Source organism: Saccostrea cucullata, unplaced genomic scaffold (assembly GCF_032062105.1).
Source record: "Saccostrea cucullata isolate Sc308-1 unplaced genomic scaffold, CSIRO_AGI_Scuc_v1 ctg4016, whole genome shotgun sequence".
In the NCBI taxonomy this organism is placed as follows: domain Eukaryota; kingdom Metazoa; phylum Mollusca; class Bivalvia; order Ostreida; family Ostreidae; genus Saccostrea; species Saccostrea cuccullata.
Genome location: NW_026931356.1, coordinates 29,321 through 47,298, shown reverse-complemented (window position 1 = coordinate 47,298; position 17,978 = coordinate 29,321). Strand labels below are relative to the sequence as shown.

General features: G+C 33.4%; 2 protein-coding genes across 3 annotated transcripts; both read right to left on the bottom strand.

Moving 5' to 3' along the window:
* Positions 1–221: 221 nt before the first annotated feature.
* Positions 222–5,915, bottom strand: LOC134232330 (uncharacterized). 2 transcript variants are annotated; one of them, XM_062714284.1, is made up of 6 exons: positions 5,850–5,915; positions 4,578–5,373; positions 3,499–3,600; positions 3,258–3,359; positions 2,902–3,119; positions 222–260 (listed from the first exon to the last, which is right to left on the bottom strand). In XM_062714284.1, exons 2-6 carry the CDS (start codon positions 4,696–4,698, stop codon positions 228–230), a joined length of 576 nt encoding a protein of 191 aa, XP_062570268.1. In that variant the 5' UTR covers positions 4,699–5,373; positions 5,850–5,915; the 3' UTR covers positions 222–227. The 2 variants fall into 2 exon arrangements, with proteins under 2 accessions (XP_062570268.1, XP_062570269.1); XM_062714285.1 differs by having other exon boundaries at positions 3,499–3,526; positions 4,606–5,373.
* On the bottom strand, positions 4,920–6,051 carry LOC134232329 (uncharacterized). Its single transcript, XM_062714283.1, has 3 exons — positions 5,850–6,051; positions 5,318–5,373; positions 4,920–5,198 (listed from the first exon to the last, which is right to left on the bottom strand). The coding sequence occupies exons 1-3, from the start codon at positions 6,049–6,051 to the stop codon at positions 4,920–4,922; spliced, it is 537 nt and encodes a 178-aa protein (XP_062570267.1).
* Between the last annotated feature and the right edge of the window lie 11,927 nt (positions 6,052–17,978).

The window sequence follows — 17,978 nt, the reverse complement described above, 5'->3', positions numbered from 1 at the left end:
GGTCAGTCTGGTGAACAGTTTCTGAGAACACTTCCGGACAAAAAAGTACCGGAGAACAAATAAGAAAAAAAAGAATAATAATAATAATAATAATAATAATAAGAAACCGAGTAAAAACAATATGTTCCCAAACTCCGTTTGGGGAACATAATAATAATAATAATAAGAAACAGAGTAAAAACAATATGTTCCCCAACTTCGTTTGGGGAACATAAATACCTTTATCTTTATCCCTTGCTTCGAACGTACATCCAACAACACTGAACAAGCAACATAATAAAACAAAAGTTTAATTAGGAGTAGGTAACACAATCACTGAAAACTCATTTTAAAATGTTTAAAGTTAGAGCAACTTTAAAATAATTAATGTTTGGGCCACAATTAAAATATTCTTGGTTTGGCGTTGCTGACTCAGTCTTAATAAGTTTCGGTCAGTAGGTAGGGGAATTATTTTTTTTTTTTTCAATTTAAAATTGAATTTCAGAAATGTTGTTAGTATCCCGATGTGATGGGTCAGTCCAAATAGATACCCAGTTGTTATTAATTTTCAAACCCTATTAGTTTTAAACATTTAATATACATGGTATAAGAAATCGCCGACATTGAATTGGCATAAAATGATAAAGTGGCACGAATCCAAGCCTGGCCGCTAGATTAATTCATCTCGCAAATTGGACAGGGACATTGTACCTTGAAATTTCTAACTCAAACTGGTATAAGTGATTTGTAAGTATATTTTTGCCATTAAAAAAAAATTACTGCAGAGAGCCATGCCATCAACTTCTATTATACCATTTACATTTCCGCTTTCCACAGCCATGCTTGGATTTGTAAATGCAAATTCAACATCACATAGATGCTTTTAAATGAAAACTGTTCGATCAATAAAGCGTTTACAAGATTCTTTCCCATTTTGTATATTATGCAAATGTACAGACACCTGAATGCGGAAAATTATATCGAAAAAAAAACATTATGATCTGTATCAGCTGAAAAAATTCTCCATACTGCACCGATTTACCTGAGTCAGTCGGCAACGCCAAACAAAGCGAATTTTATTTTTGGCCTTGTATGCCCTCTCCTGGCGCAAGATGAAAAAAGTCGATAGGTAGGGGGTAAATTTTTTTTCTCAGAAAATTTCAACATAAATGCTGAATTCTAAAAATCTGTTTTCTGGAATGCATAAAAAATGTTCCTGGAGGTTATTAAATGTTTTGGAGTTGGACCATTTTCATCAAGTTGGTCAGTTGAGGGCAACCAACCCATTTTTAAGGAAGCTCTAAACACTAACAGAAACTGCTTTTCGGACTAGGAGAAAAATATATCATATATAAGGTGTGCATATTGAAGCAACTTCATTCAATCCTGCCTTATTTCCACAGAAAAAAAGTATCCAAAGACAATGGATTATTTGTGAGCAGAAATCACTGCTGTTTACTTAAAATGGAAAAATCAATGAAAATTATGCATTCAAATACTTATTCTTGGTCTTATATATTTCGACTAATCAGTAATGTTCAACAATAATCAGTAGTGCCACTACCACACATGAACCCATGACCCTTGGTCCACACATTTCACAATTTTAGAAAAGGCACTTTTGCTTATCAAAAATGTTAATTAATACAAAGGATCAGAGAAGTAGCTTTTCAAAAATGAATTTTCACTATATAATGAATAGACCCGTGAACTAACAACAGAACCCCTGGCGGACATAAAATTAACAATTTTGGAAGAGGAAACCTTCCTCATCATAAATATATACTTACACTTACTTAGTTTATTTTATACCCAGGAGCAGAGAAGAAGATTTTTAAAGAAATAATGCATTTTCACTATATAGTTATTAAATGGAGCCCCGTCCTAACACTAGAACCAGACACTGGGGCCCATGAATTTCGCAATTTCAGTAGAAGACTTGATGGTTATTACATTCATGCTCACAGTTTGACTGCTTGATGTCCTGAAGTAAAGAAGTAAATTTTAAAGATTGCACTAATTTTAGTAGTTTTAGCCCCACCCCTCAGGCCCCAGGAGGGCAGGGTCCATTAAATTCAAAATTTTTGTTCCCCTGGCCTTCACCCATGAATGATTTATGCCAAATTGGTGGAAATTGGTTTAGGACCCTCTCTACACCAGTAAAAAATGAACATATGACGCACACCGCATGGACAAAAACAGAGAGCTTTATTTACTCAGGTTACCTAAAAATCATGTAATTAACTTTGAAATAACATTTTTATTATCTTACTTCTAAGAGCAGATCAGTGTAGCTGCATAAAACTACACTTTAACTAGAGCTCTTTCAGTGTGCAGTGCTTAGAAATCCCTTAAAGAAGGCCTTAATTATCATGTATACACTTCAAAATCTTTAAACCCCCTATTTCCCTTATTTACAAGAGACTTTACACAAAAATAATTTAATTCTGATTGTAACGCTGTATTTGATTGGATAAAAAATTTACTCCATATTGTATAAAATGGGTTGCCTATGTCACAATGAATTTTGTCAAAAACGTATCAATCTGCCCGACGTTACATTCAAATTTTGTAAAAATTGAAGACATTTTGTTAGAACAATCATCTTTTTTTCTTACGTCAAATGAATGAAAATTAAATTATAAGCAATGAATTTTATAGCTACCCATTTTAAACGGCATAAAGTGGGTTGGTACAGTTAACGCTTTTTAAATAAACCGCTTAATTCAAAAAGTGAGAGAAATTTAGAAGTTAAACATTTAATTACAAATATATATGTAAAAGAAATGTTAACAGAAAATTAGGAGAATGCACAAACATTATAATTTAGAAATTTCAATCAAAATGAATTAATAAAAATCTTAATTTCTGAAATTAACTACTTGTAGGATTGTAATCATATTAAAAGCACTCAATCCATACCTCATTTGATTGGCTTGTTTCAGCTTCATTTGATTGACTAGTTTCAGCAATCTTCTCTGTGCTGTTGTAGTAGGTTGACTCTAGATTTGCAACTGGGAAATATTGTTGAATGGAAGGCTGATAAGGCATTGGTTCTGGCGTACCATTAAGAAGAGCCTGTCCAATTCTTTGTAGAATATTCCCAGCCATATGTCCTTCACTTGGAGTAATTCCAAAGACTAAAATTATAGAAGATGGTAATAACCAACTAGGCATTTATATTTATATGAGCATTAATTAAGTGCATATTACACATATTTCAAATGATTATTTCTTAATAGTTCACAAATAAATAATGTCAATGACATTTCACTTACGATTATACAAGGTTTGCTCCTGGTTGACCTCAGGGGGTGGATCCAATTTGTTGCTGTAAGGCTGAAACTCGTACCTTACCCCAGTACTAGTACTCTGTCCACCTTAGAATTATAACAGATGGTATTAACCGACTCGGCATTTATATTTATATGAGCATTAATTAATTGCATATTACACATATTTCAAATGATCATTTCTTAATAGTTGACAAATAAATAATGTCAATGACATTTCACTTACGATTATATAAGGTTTGCGCCTGGTCGACCTCAGGGGGTGGATCAAATTTGCTGCTGTAAGGCTGGAATTCGTCCTCTACCCCTGTACTAGTACTCTGTCCACCTTGAAATTATAGAAGATAATAATAACCAACTGGGCATTTATATTGATATGAACATTAATTAATTGCATATTACACATATTTCAAATCAGGGTTCTCCATCATTTGAAATGTTACTGTGTTGCAGAGTTAACGCGAAGAAATAAATTTTTGCGGTATTTTCGCGATCGAATTCGCAATTGAATCACTATTTGTGAAAACTGCAAAAGAATACATGCACACACTTATTTAAAAATCGCTAATAAGTTACACAAATGCTATGGTCGTACATATTGATTAAAGTAAAAACACGTTCTGAAAAGCAGAGGAAATTCTGACCGATACAGTCGTACTACTTAACATTTTTAAAGTAAAATTGCAGTGATAATTTATCAGTTTTCTTGATCGAGTTATTGCATTACATAGAAAAAGAAACTTCAGAACAGTAAAATATTTTAAGAGTTCCTTAAACATGTTCAAAATTTTAAGCATGTCGTTATGACCTTATGACGTTATGTCTGACTTATAAGTATTAAAATTATTCTAGAGCCGTGGTTTTATAGAAAAGACATATGTAAATTTTTTTTTAAATAATACAATGAATTTTATTGCAACTACCAATTGACCCTGAAAAGGTAGTGTGAAGACAACTTATTCGTCTTTGTTCCGTCATGCGTAAAGTCAAGCGATGGTTTAGGAGATATTTGATTATGCAAGGTGAAGCCCTAGTGTTTAAGTGCTCTAACTTTTATAATTGAAAGATAATTGTTTGATTAAAGTCTCAGGGAGAATTTGTGTGTTTAGATTTTCTAATTATCACAGATCTTACTGTGTCGGCAAAATTTTTACTGTGTTGCATGCATAAAATTTGAATCGTTACTGTGTTGGAGAAAATTTTACTGTGTCGGGAGCAACACAGTAAAACAGCTCATGGAGAACCCTGCAAATGATCATTTCTTAATAGTTGACAAATAAATAATGTCAATGACAGTTCACTTACGCTTATATAGGGTTTGCTCCTGGTTGACCTCAGGGGGTGTATCCAATTTGTTGCTGTAAGGCTGCAACTCTACCTGAGTACAAGTTCTCTGGTCATCTTGAAGAACTCCGTGAAGTTTCATTAGTACATTTGACGAACGTACAAATGTTCCATCCCAAGTGCTTGTAGTAAATCTTGCATCTGTTTTTACGGGTGAGATGTAATCATAAATCCTATTTCTGGCCTTCAGTGACTGTTACCTTGGGGATCGTCTGGGTGTGTTAGTCTTATGATCCTTAATGATCCTTTTTAGGGGTGTAGCACAATCAGCTGCTGAGGAAAAACTTTTTGTATTCACTGTACTTAACTTGCCTGGCTCAAAGTTGGGGATGTTTGTCCAATTTTGTCCGGACTATCACCTCCAAGTAACTCCAACATCTCTGCCATTTTCTCTGCGGATATATGTTTTTTTTTTTCTTGTGTTTGTGACAGCCTCAGGACTTTGTCTTTACTGCTAGCTTTTGTTTTACTTTTAGTCTCATCTGCTTTTTTCTTCTTTTTGGTCACAATGTTGAATGTAGCTGACTTTTCCTTAGTCTTCTTAGGCTTAGGGTCTTCATTTTCTGACATTTTAGGCTGTTCCTGGATCGAGTCATTGTTTCTTTAAGTTCGATCAGAGCTTCTGCCATTTTACCATGGGCATCTCTTTTTCGACTATTAGACGACTCGCATTCTTTTTTTATGATGTCCACCAGTAATACTCCATCTTCTAACTGTTTCTGACATTTACGTGCAATATCAGATGCCTTCTTTTTTACTTTAAAAAAAAATCGAAAATACTAATCATTTTCAATACATCTTTCAAATTACACTATAGGGGTCTAGAATTGCACTTCTCCATTGCCTGGGGGGCAATTTAATAGTAAGATGCAATCATCTTAGAAAGGATAGTTTTCATGTCAGATTAAAATTGCCCAAAATTTGTCTCGAAGCAGAGAACCCCCATTTGTTTACAACTTTTGTTTCTTACGTTGTGTATTTCTATTATGTAGGGCCATTCTTTAAACATGAGACAAGTCAAATCTGCTTACATAAAACAACATATGGATATGTGTTTGACAGGGAAATTTTATAATTTTAGGTATTATACTCTCTTACATTGTTTTGTAATTTAAAAAAGGGGGGAGGCGTATTATCCAAACCACCCTACACCTATATATCATAACAAGGTATATTAAAACCAAATTAAGCTTATGAATACACTGGTGACAAATTTGAAAAAAAGATAAATACCTTGGCCAGTGCAGATAACTGTCCCTTTATAATCTTGGTTAATCACTATCTCACGACCGTCGTCGCCAATGGATTCCGTTTCGAAAGGTGCTAAGCACTGCAATTCTGCCTGCAAATTCATTTCATCATCTACCTTTATTTTTGTGGCCGAAACAACAGTTATTTGACTGTCATATTCAAAATGGACAACACAAAAGTCCATGTTGATCAATTCTACGAATCCTTCTTGCTGCAATGTAGGTTTGAATGTTGAAAAAGGCGCAATTTCTTCGCAGTAGAACTACCCCGCACTTTAAAAGTTTTTCGGAACACATCGAGTATTTTTATTGTTCGTGTATCCATACAGTCTGAAAAGCCCCAGAGTGCGATTGTTTCTATCTAATTTATTAATAAAAATTTTTTAATCGTGTTTATTAAGTTATTAAAATTTTTCAGGCAACATTTCTGATCATTCAGTTTGAATTTTCTTCTCGAGGAAAATCTAAGATCATTTTTTTTAATATCCCGTGATCTCTTTTCTGCTCAACTTAAGATTGCCGAATGGAACATGGCGGGAACATGGCTGAATTGTCTGATCGGTTATGATTGATATAAAATATACACCTAGCCATGGAAAGAGTGAAAAAGAGAGGGCCATATAAAAAGCAAAAAGTTGAGGTATTGTATGCCTTATTTATATTATGTTAATTTCATTGTAAGATGGAATATCAAGTTAAAGACAGTGAAAATTCTAGTAGACACTGGCATACTGTTTGCTATCTGCAGATCTGTAGCGATATGATTTTATATGCTTGTCTTTGACCATAACGCTACAGATCCTGTAACGCATTAAAGGGAGCAATTAACGGCGCAATATTTTTTACGCACTTTTTGGGAGAATTTTTCCACTTTCTAGCATTGGTCAATCATTTAATCAATCCACAGGGGCATCTTATCCACTCTGTTCTCTACTTAACATATAAAAATACACAAGGGAAGAATCGAAGTAGCACAAGATTTTTAAACTAAGTCAAAATACAAATTACTTGAGAAAAGTCACACAAATCCTGAAATGAACTAGCGCAAATGATGTCCTAGTACTTATCTTGGCTAAAATATTCCAAATATATCCATCAAAAATAGCTTTTTATCCAACGAAAATCCCAGCTTTCTGCACAGTGTGAAACTCTTCGCCCAAGAAAAGATAACTCACTCGGATGACAATAGGGTAGTACCCGAGGCCTTCCGAGTGCAATCTGAAGGCCTCGGTTCTACCCTATTGGGGGGTGAGTCCGAGAGGGGGGTATCCCCCCTTTCGGCAAGAGGTAATTCTTGCATTGCAGGAGGTTTCTTGGACCTTTCTGGGCATATTTTGACTTGTTTCATTTGTTCTCAATATGACACTATTTAGGAGCCCATTTTGCTAAAAAAAAATCACAGCAATAGCACACAGCCTATGATGATCTATAAAATTTCTTTGATTTTTGTAATATATGTATATGCTATGAATAAAGATTTTTCTTTTTTTAAAAGTGATGGGGAATCGGAAAAAAATCATAATCGATTATCGGTAATAATCGGTTGGGCATAATCGATTAATAATCGATTATAATCGAAATTTTGAACTTCAATAAAATTAATACAGAAAAGTTAAAACTTATTCAGATTTCTGCAGACTTTTACATAAAAAAACATTTACTTACATAAAATATTCAAAAATCTTAATTGAAATTTCTTTCTTAAAAAGTGGAAAATAGTATTTTGTCTATTTTAAACAACATAGGACTATTGAAACAGAATGGGAATTTATTTTATTTTTTTATAAAGTCCATGCAATGGGTATTTTACTGATATTAGTCCCACCTTTCATTTAATACATGTACGTATTTATTTCTTAAAATTAGTTTTGATTAGTTAAAATTGCAAGTTGTAAAAGTAGTTATCCTCATGTTAGACTTGTATTTATGATTATAATTACGTTTAAAGATTGACTAGACTAATTATGTTTTCCTTTACTTGCAATATAAAACCGTTTCCTGGTATTAGTCTAACCCCATATTTAATCATGGCGGTAAAAGTATCAACAAGACACGGGATCCTTTCATGTTTTCGACATTCATCACTACTTTTATGCTCTTTGCACTTGGATTTGGTAAAAAAAATAAAGTTTGACAATTTTATTTTTTGTTAGTGATGTCGGCGACATTTATTTTATAATCGATTAGTAGCATCGAAGAGCTTCTAACGACCGACAATCAATTGTCGCCGACAATCGTTCCATCACTAAAAAAAATGTTGCTTTTTGTAGCAGTTATTTGATTGAAAACATTTACATTGTTTAGATGTGTGGAATACTAAAAAGTCTGAGTGTCTGCAGCTTATTAACTAGATATATGTACGCTATATTCTCACAATTATAAAAAAAAATATGCAAGTATCATTGAAATCCAGACAGAAAGTCACCCTTACAATTCTTTGTCAGAAAACAGTGATGCGCCTGTATTTCTATCCGTAGTTAGAATAATCTTACTGTGTCTTAGTCGGGACAAAGCCTCACCACAGAATCGTTCCGAAACGAATTTTAAGTATACAAAGGGATTTGCACTGGAAATAACTTCAAAATTAATTACAAGAAATTTTTTTGAGGTTCTATATGTCTTTAAACCTAAATTTTAATCCAAATAAAGACAATAATTCAACTAATATTCTCAACGTTTTTTTTTCTGGCACGTACGCCATGATTGCTTTCAGAACTCTCTGGAATCTTTGTGGATGCACTGAGTTCGAGTTATCGTCCGTGTTTCGATTGCGATTCCTGTATATCACCACGTTTTTAAAAAAAGGGGGTTATAATCTTACAAGGAAAGCGTCAAATAACAACGCAATTTATATGTTTACGTTTTTTATTCACTACGTGAACAAGACAAACGGGATAGCCAAAATTCTCTTCTGAAGCACAGATTTTCTTTACCGGTGGCAGTGTATAAGTAGACGGCGAAATCGCCGGTCGCCGGCACTTGATGAGAACCCTGTAAAGGGGATTCAAGTTTGTTCAAAAGAAGGGCCACGCCCTCTTCCAAGGGGAGATAATTATGAATTATTGAAAAATTAATGAATTTTTTTTAAAAATCTTCTTCTCAAGAACCACTTGGCCGTTTTGACCGGATCTGTGCTTTTTCCTAGACGATGTGCTCAGGTGAGCAATGTGGCCCCTGGGCCTCTTGTTTTATGTGCAACATTCAGTTTTTGGACATTATTTTAATTATTCCCTGGGACAGACAGACAGACACGTATTTGTATTTCATTTATCTTAGTATTATAATACAATGCATGCATGGTTAGTTCATTTAGATGTAAAATAAAAGTCAATAGAACATATGTGTCCTTGGACAGGCTATCACTACAGTATACATATATGTATGTATATATATATATATATATATATATATATATATATATATATATATATATATATATAGTTTTGTGCCATGCGGATTGTGGGTTATTTTGCGTCTTTCCCACTCATGTTGTGGGTACCATGGATGGTTTATGGGTCATTATATATTGACCCACAAACCATGTGCCTAAAATTTTGTTTATGACAATAATATAGTAACTATATTCATTTTTTACAAAAAAAAAAAATTTTGACCCATAATTACACAATCAAAAAATGACCCACAATGCAATTTTATATATATGAAATCTTACCGCTGAGTGCATCGGCAGGATTTTGCGCGTGTCCCACAATATTTTATATACTTTCCCCATGAGTATTGGTGTGATAAGGAGAAACGGCTAGATTTTATAGCCTGATTTCAGTGAATCATTATTAAATTGTAACGATGTTTTTATTTATATGTATGAGATTTTATTTTCAATGTACTATATTGTATACATCTAAAAGAAAAAAATAAGGCTAATTTATTTCAAAACTTTTTATCGTACGATAGTTGTGTTCTTCTTAAAGTTTATACATCTACATATAAATTCTTATAAAGATGTGAAAGAAAGCTTCAATAACACATTCTTTGAAAGAAAAAATGCGACTAAAATGTTACTATAAAGATCGCGCGTGAGATCTATATGTGAATCGCGATGTTTCAATAATCAAAAAATATGTTAGGTTGAAGTCTCAGAAAATCATTCGCTACTTTAGGTTTATTCAGAAAAAAATATCACACATTAAGATTTAAGGTAAGTGTAATCAAATCAACAATTATTTTACATTTTATAGATGGAAAAGTATATACTCAGTATCAAACGGTGTTCTATATATATATCCAATGTATTGACCCAGAATAATGTATAGTTGCCTGTATTTGGATCCCGCAATTTCTATATCTTTTGGGGAGGTCAACATTACCGCTACATTGCAAAAATTTTCGATTCATTTACGCTACATTTCTTTGAAATTTCGGGTGATCAATACCGCTACATTTTATCAATAAGACTATGGCCGATTAAAAATCATTACCGATACAAATCGAATCAGCCAGGAATGCCACAGAATTATTCTGACCCACAACTCGCTTCTGAATATTGATCCTGCAACATTATATATATATATACTAGTCAAAATTTCTAAGTCCCCGGGCAAGTTTTTTGCTTTACACTGCTCTTATATTGAATTATTTAAACAGTATACTTTAATAAGTATACAGGATAATAAAGTAGCAAAATAATTTTTCTCACTTTTATCAATTTTATTGAAGCGCTTTAACACAATATGCAGGAACGTTAAGGCACCCTAGAATTAAAAATTCACAATGTTAAATACTGCATTATTCCCCATTCAAACGAATTCACAGCAAGACGACCATTCCTCAAAAAGTTCACATTATTTAACAAAAATTCTTTTATTGAATGTTTTTCCATGTAAAGACTAGGTAGTCCTCTAATTCCGCTAGATTTTGCTGCTGGAAAAGCTGGCTCACACTCCGGTCTATCTTCTTCCATACATGCTATTTAGGGTTGAGATTAGGATGACAAGGGGGCTTATCGAAATTGTCTGTGCCTTATCAACATTAGTTACATAACGTCTTCTTACATGTTTCCCCACTCCTCCAATTCGACATTGAGGGGAAGCACTTCCGGTTCCGGTTCTATCGATTTTTCCGGATAAACTCTAGGGTGATTTTGTGGGGTTTGTTGTAAATCTAGCGATTTCTAACGATAAAAAGGAATCCAGGTATGCTTTGTAGGTTTTTTGGGCGGTAATGATAATGGTTTAAAGTAAAATAAAGTCATACAGTGAAAGAAAACAGAACTTTCGTTAACTACGACCAGCTTGGCCCATTTCAACTTCTTTTGCACATTATTGTGTGGACATACACCGCATTTTATTCAAGCTTTTTTCTGTTTTTCGTTATCAATTAAAGATGGAGAACACATGGAAGTTAAAAATATGAAGAATACACCCGAAAAACATATTGAACTCGAACTTCATTCTTTTTAACAAATACGGTCACAGTCGAGTAATTACACATTCGATTACGATTATTTTGGCTTTGACAGGTAAGTATTGCAAATTGAAGGCAAATTTGTAAGCAACAAGTAAATTGAAGTTAAGGTTATTAACTTCTTGAAAAAATAAAAGTGGGGACTTAGAAATTTTGACAAGTATATATACTTATAGTTAATGACCTACAATTCTATCATACATATCTAATATATAAATCTTAAAATATAAGTTAATTTAAAAAATAGAACATGTATGACAGAAAATGTCTCTTAAAATAAAAGTTGAACTTTGATTAAGTAACAGATGCTAGCTTTTATGTATAAAGATTAAATACAGCATCTGACGAAATATTTAAGGAATCACAGTCTAGTTTTGAGAGTATGCCAGGGTATCAACAACAGTGGGAAACATGGGATAATTTGCATAACGGGCGAAGCCCGTTATGCTAAAATTATCCCATTTTTCCACTTTTGTTGATGTTCTTGGCATACTCTCAAAACTAGACAGTGATTCCTTATATTTCCATTTCATTATAAAATAAAATTGTAGATTTAGACTTTAAAAATGTAGACATAGACTATATTCACAAGAGGACTTCCATGCCAATTTAAATAGTCCTCGCCCACTGACGTCAAACACACAGGCAGCCGTACGAGATTTACATGCATATTTGGCATCCTTAGCGTCAGACACAGAGACAGATGCGCACGAGATTTGCATGCGTATTAGGCCTCATTAGCCCCTGACCTATCGACCTGCCTAATTTACATTCCGGCAGAATTATCAAGATATAAACTCCGAAAACTTTCAAAGAGTTATCATAGAGAAAAAAATTAGAAATGGAAATATTTGTTTTTTAAGACATAGACACAGCGGCTCTTGATCATGCACAAATAAAAGAATATTGTCGTACTCGGTCTTCTTTGGTTTATGCTTAGTAAGATACATTGCTCAAATTTTATCAATGGGGCTTGGTTCCGTGATCGTGAATTTTTTTGTATTGTGTGATTAAATTAACTAATTATATTGAAAATATGAAATCAATGAAATCCATAGTTTTTTTTTTTTAAATCATATTTCAGAGAAAGGGTGACACTCGACCTCTTGAATACCAGAGAGAGTCCACTCTATTCATAGGCGTTGCAGTCGTGGGTGCAAGAGAGGGCTTACCCCTCCCTCAACCAAAGCCCACTTCTGATAAGATAAATATAAAATATAAGGATTGCAAATTGTGGCTTACCTTTTTTTAGTTACCCCCCCCTTCCCAATTTATTTTGGTTCGAAATAAATAAAGTAAATTTCTTGTAAGTATCTCGTCAGAATTTTAAGCAAAGTGTCAAGGAAATGATGTACCCTCAAAATGAAAATTCACACAAAAAATCTCGATTGAGTATGACCCAATACACGCTATAATTATTACAAGACAATCTTTATTGTTAGACACTATGTACCCCTGAATAGGAGACTCTGCTTCCACACTTACATGTACTGCATAGATTTTCCAAACCATTGAAATTGTGAGGAAAAGGGGGGGGGGGTGACATTTCTTTTATTATCCAGAATGTATTCTTTCGGATTCAGATCCGGGAATTTGATAGTATTTCGACATACAGATGCCTTTTGGTCAATATCCTTGGGCGTTTAGCACTTTAGTGCGCCGCTTTAAGGATAATTCATATTTAAATTAAAGTAGTTCTTAAATAAAGACATTTATTAAATTGAACACTCAGAAGTTTTGTTAAGTGTATATGCAGTATACTAGTAGTCAGAATTTCAGAGATGTGATTGATTAAATCCCTATACGACAATTTTTAAAGAGAAATATTGAATTAATCAGATGTTATGTATTTTATACTGCATGTCAACAACGTCCCTGAGTGGAAATACCCCCTTTCCCCTTCTCCAAATCGCCCTAGTATAATATGGAATTAAATAATGCATCGGATGTAGAAAAAAATTCTATATTTTATGTTTATATATTATTTAGGGCCCTCTCTACACCAGTGCAAAATACTTTTAAGATAGGACTTTCTTGTAAATTACACAGTTTAAATCAATCTCGTTTCATAGATATCAGAGATTTTAAAAACAATAACCAATTTATTTCCGACTCGGAATTAAATATCACACAAGCTTTAAAGTCAATTTAACCATAGAAACGTGGGTTTATTGAGGTTCAAATCGATGAAAATTTTTATTTTAACGTAAATAATATATATCAAGTAATTCTACATCGAATCTCTTTAATTTTCATTTTTTAAGCTCAGATACGTCAATAAATGGCTTTATCAAAAGTACATGTAATCATAGCCTATCTTACCTATATTTCGACAATTGGTACATTCCGGTTTTTTTTTTTAGATTAAAGATTGTTCCTAAACAATATAATTATCAAAATACTTAAAGGAAAGGAACACAATCTTTTAAATAGGGTGTCCCGCTTCTAAGGAGGATTTCATTCAACGTGAATACAACATAAGTAATAAAATTAATGCAAGACGCAGATCAGGGAAATGTTGTTTTACAAGCCTACGTATTACATGTACATTAACACCGGTCAAAATGATTTTTCCGTCCTAATTTAAAGGGTTTTTTATCTAACTGTTTCCTTAGTCTCGTTTTCCCCAGACTCTCACTCTCGAGACTTTGCCCGAGCGAGAGTCTGGTCTGATTCCGATTTAATTTTTGTAATTTCAAATCGAGGCTTACCGAGAAATCGGTATGGATTTTCATTGGCTGATACATTCTCTTCGATGCTAAGATCTGTATTCTTTAAAAAGTCAGAGGCTGCGCCTTTACTTTTATCTGGTTTTATAATAAAATACCTCTATCTGCTTTACAAGGAACAAAAAACGCACATATCTTTGTTTAAAAAGTAAATTCTCTCATGTATTTTCATGGAAGTCGCCATCTTGTTAGCCGGTTCAGCGACCTCTACTGGTTACAAAAATTAAAAAGGTAAATCAGACCAACTCTCGCTCCTCAAAGTCTCGAGAGCGAGAGTCTGGGGAAAACGAGACTAACTTTTTCCTTTGACTGGCACCGGGACCCAATCATGAGATTGAGATTGTCATTGTGCGTTGTGCTACACATCCAAGGAGTTCATACTAGCTATCTCTGGATTTAAACAAAGTGGTATACGTTACTAATGCCTTTCTGGCAATGAAAGGAAAAAAGGTAAATTATAAACACCAACCATTCCTCAGGTATACCTGTGGACCATGATAATATAGTCTGTCATTTGACAATTACTTTTACATATTAAAATCCATTTTACATGAACATGTACCTACACTTTCAAATTCAAACTATATCATGCTTAACTTTTCAATAGATTGTTCTTTTTTCCAAAAACTATTCTTTGATAAGAACCCTCGAGTTTCATTAGTACAATCATATATATATATATATATATATATATATATATATATATATATATATATATATATATATATATATATATTCACCGTCAATGAAAACGCAACACTCTACTTTTAGGGTGAAAAATTATATACGGGATATAACTATGTACCAAACAAGTTATGAGATCTTTTTCTGTGCCAAATCAGTTATTTAATGGTTGAATTGTTTTCATTCGATTACCGAAAGTTGATTTTTTAGCCCTCTTAACTGATTTCATTTAAATACCCCCCCCCCTTCCAACCATTTAATCAAAACATGCTAGTCCGCCATGTACAACATACATGTACGCAGTCCGATTTCTACCATGCATTAGGTTTATCAATGTCTTTATCTGAGCGAAATAAATATTCTTGGGCATTTTTAGTTGCCTGTTAATCAGATAATGCGGTCGAATTTTCTCTAACTTGGCTTAGTGTACATGTAGTAACTCTTGGACTTCCGGTCAAGAAACTGTTATTTATGCTATTGAAACACATGAGCCTGATGAGTCGTTTTATAAAATAGTGTACATTTGAATCTGCAGCTCTTTTTTTCTTTATTTTGAGAATCTCCAGCATTAGCAATAAAAATCAATCATTTTGAGGAAATATATAGGCATCATATCCGGTAAAGAAAGAAGGATTTTCCCCATAGTATGAATGAATGCTTAGCGTAGCGAAATATAAAATGAGTAACTACATGCAGGCAGTTTGCGGCGGAGAAAAATGTATGAATCTGATCCATGTTCCTCCACCTATCACACCCGAGGTTTGAGTGAACGAAGCGGAGTCAGCCGAGAATTGTCGATAGCATATCCGAGGTAGTTTTTCCGACCTTCGACGGAAAGACCCGAGATGGTGCGAATGCTCTCCGATCAGCTGAGAGACTACCTCGAATGCAATCGGCAATCCTCGGCTGACTCCGCTACGCTCCATTATGTGCGAGGTACGAGTCATCCGAGGAACTCCGATTGCCTCGAATGTGTTACAAAATCGTTCACTTCTTTTCAACAACATTCAAATGAATATTGGGTGGCTTCTAGTTTGTTGATTCTTGTCCATACCTTAAAGAATGCTAATTTAATATTACGCAAAATTTGCAAAGGAGAGGATAATCAACTGAATACTACATTTAATATGACATTGAAAGATGTATTCCAATCTTCAAGTTAACTTTATTACCGTATTCCTTGAAAGACGGTATTATATACTGTGTATCCATATGTATATTTACATAAGAGCGGGGATATTTCTAGTGAGCATTGGCTCACAGACTTCTTGTTGGTGTTAATTGGGTTAACATTTTTTGCTCGACTGAGCTGAAATCCCGTTGGCTTTTCTGATCACATTTTGTCTGTCATCTTTCTGTAAATTTTTCACATTTTCAGCTTCTTCTTCTTATAAGTAGATCTATTCAATTTCAACCAAACTTGCCACAAATCATCCGTGGATTAAGGACATTAAGTTTTTTTCAGATGAAGGGCGGTGCCTTCTTTCTAGGAAAGTAGTTATGATATTGTTAATCTTTTAAACATTTTTTTTTTGTCTCATTGGGAAAGGATGGGGCTACAATAGACGTTTTTCATAGAATATATAAGGATTCTTTCAAAATCTACTGAGATTCTGATTTTTTAAACAATTTACTGCCCGACTATTAAATTGCACTTTCACAATGACATGACCCACAATCATATACATGTAGTGTTGCATATAATTCTGATGTCGGCTGCTAGTGAGTGTGAATCGTGCTTGCTGAATCTGCAAATTCTCCGGCATAAGAATGAACTGAAGAATCGAAGTTCAATCAACGCTTATCTTTATATTACCCATGGGAGTGTTGCTTGGCAAATATTAATGATGTCAGCAGTTTTGAGGAAAGGGTGCAACGCTGTTTCAAATTACAAATTAAAGCTTTAAAACTTTATTCTCAGACAACAATTTGAGGCCTTAATTAAATAATTTCAACATTTTTTTGCGGGAGGGGGGGGGATTTCAATATCCTATACGTACTCATTAATATTGATGAGTAAAACTATAAAATGGACATATGGCAGGGAATAAACTAGTAATTAATAAATAAATTATATAAAGTAAAATAATGTCGAAGGTAATAACACAAAGTCTGCGCAGCAAACTTCTGCATATATAGTTTATAAAAAAAAATAATTAAATAATGTTTTACTGGGGTCGGAGAAAGAGAGATTCTTTGACTATTTTAAGATCCATATCTCTTAATTAAGCATCCTCTTTTTAACAACCCGAAAACACTTTATAATTAAATTGCAATATAACACTTTATTGCAGCTGCTTCCATGGAGTTAAAAAATGCCACTTGTGTTTTGAAAAAAAAAATCATTTGTCATTTAGTGAACATGCAATCTCATGAAATCTATATATATTTGATTCTCGATTTGAATACGATTTTCGTGGATACCCACACGTATGACTGATATACACAGAGAAATTTGTATTTATGAACTTACAGTAGCTCTACACAGTAGCTTATTAAATATGCCTAATTAACAAGTTTCGTTGAATTGCACGTTAATAATATAAACATTTTATAGTGTGTCAGTGTTTAAAAGACTGTGTGTATTTGAAGTTAAAACAATATCCAAGAGAATTATTCCTGAACACCAGTAATTCCGTATCAGATGTAGCTACGTAATTTTGGGAGGGTTCGGGCTTCATTAAGAAGCTTCAATGGATCGATTCCCTCTCTGGGAGTATAATCTTTTGATTTGAACTTTGAAGCGACATTTCATATCAACAAGTAGTCCTATAGAGCATACGGATAACCTAAAAGTTTCTGAAGATATTTTTAGGTTTGGAAATCGGATGCACAAACACTATGTTCATATTATATGTCAAGATGACAATATTCTGAAGGTTGAAAATGAAATACATTCAGTTAATAAAAAGAATGTTTAGATTGGAGAAATTCAGACTTTTTGACTGTATTTGAACCCGATGATTTGTAGATGAATATCATTGATATTGATTTTATATGATATTATATAAGATTTATATCCCCGAGCCTAATTAAGCAATTCTTTTTATCACATCTTTTTTAAGTAGCTATCAATATTTTACACTGTGTTTTATATTACGAATCCACACTATTTACTTCATCATTTTCAGGCAAAACCCTCCCCCTCCCCCTTTATTCAACCCCGAGGGTTGTTGGACATTTTTATTCACAAATTATATTTATCACACTTATTCATAATGTGTACCATAGGCAATATTCGTGAAAAAGCCCAAAATATTCGTTCCACACACACA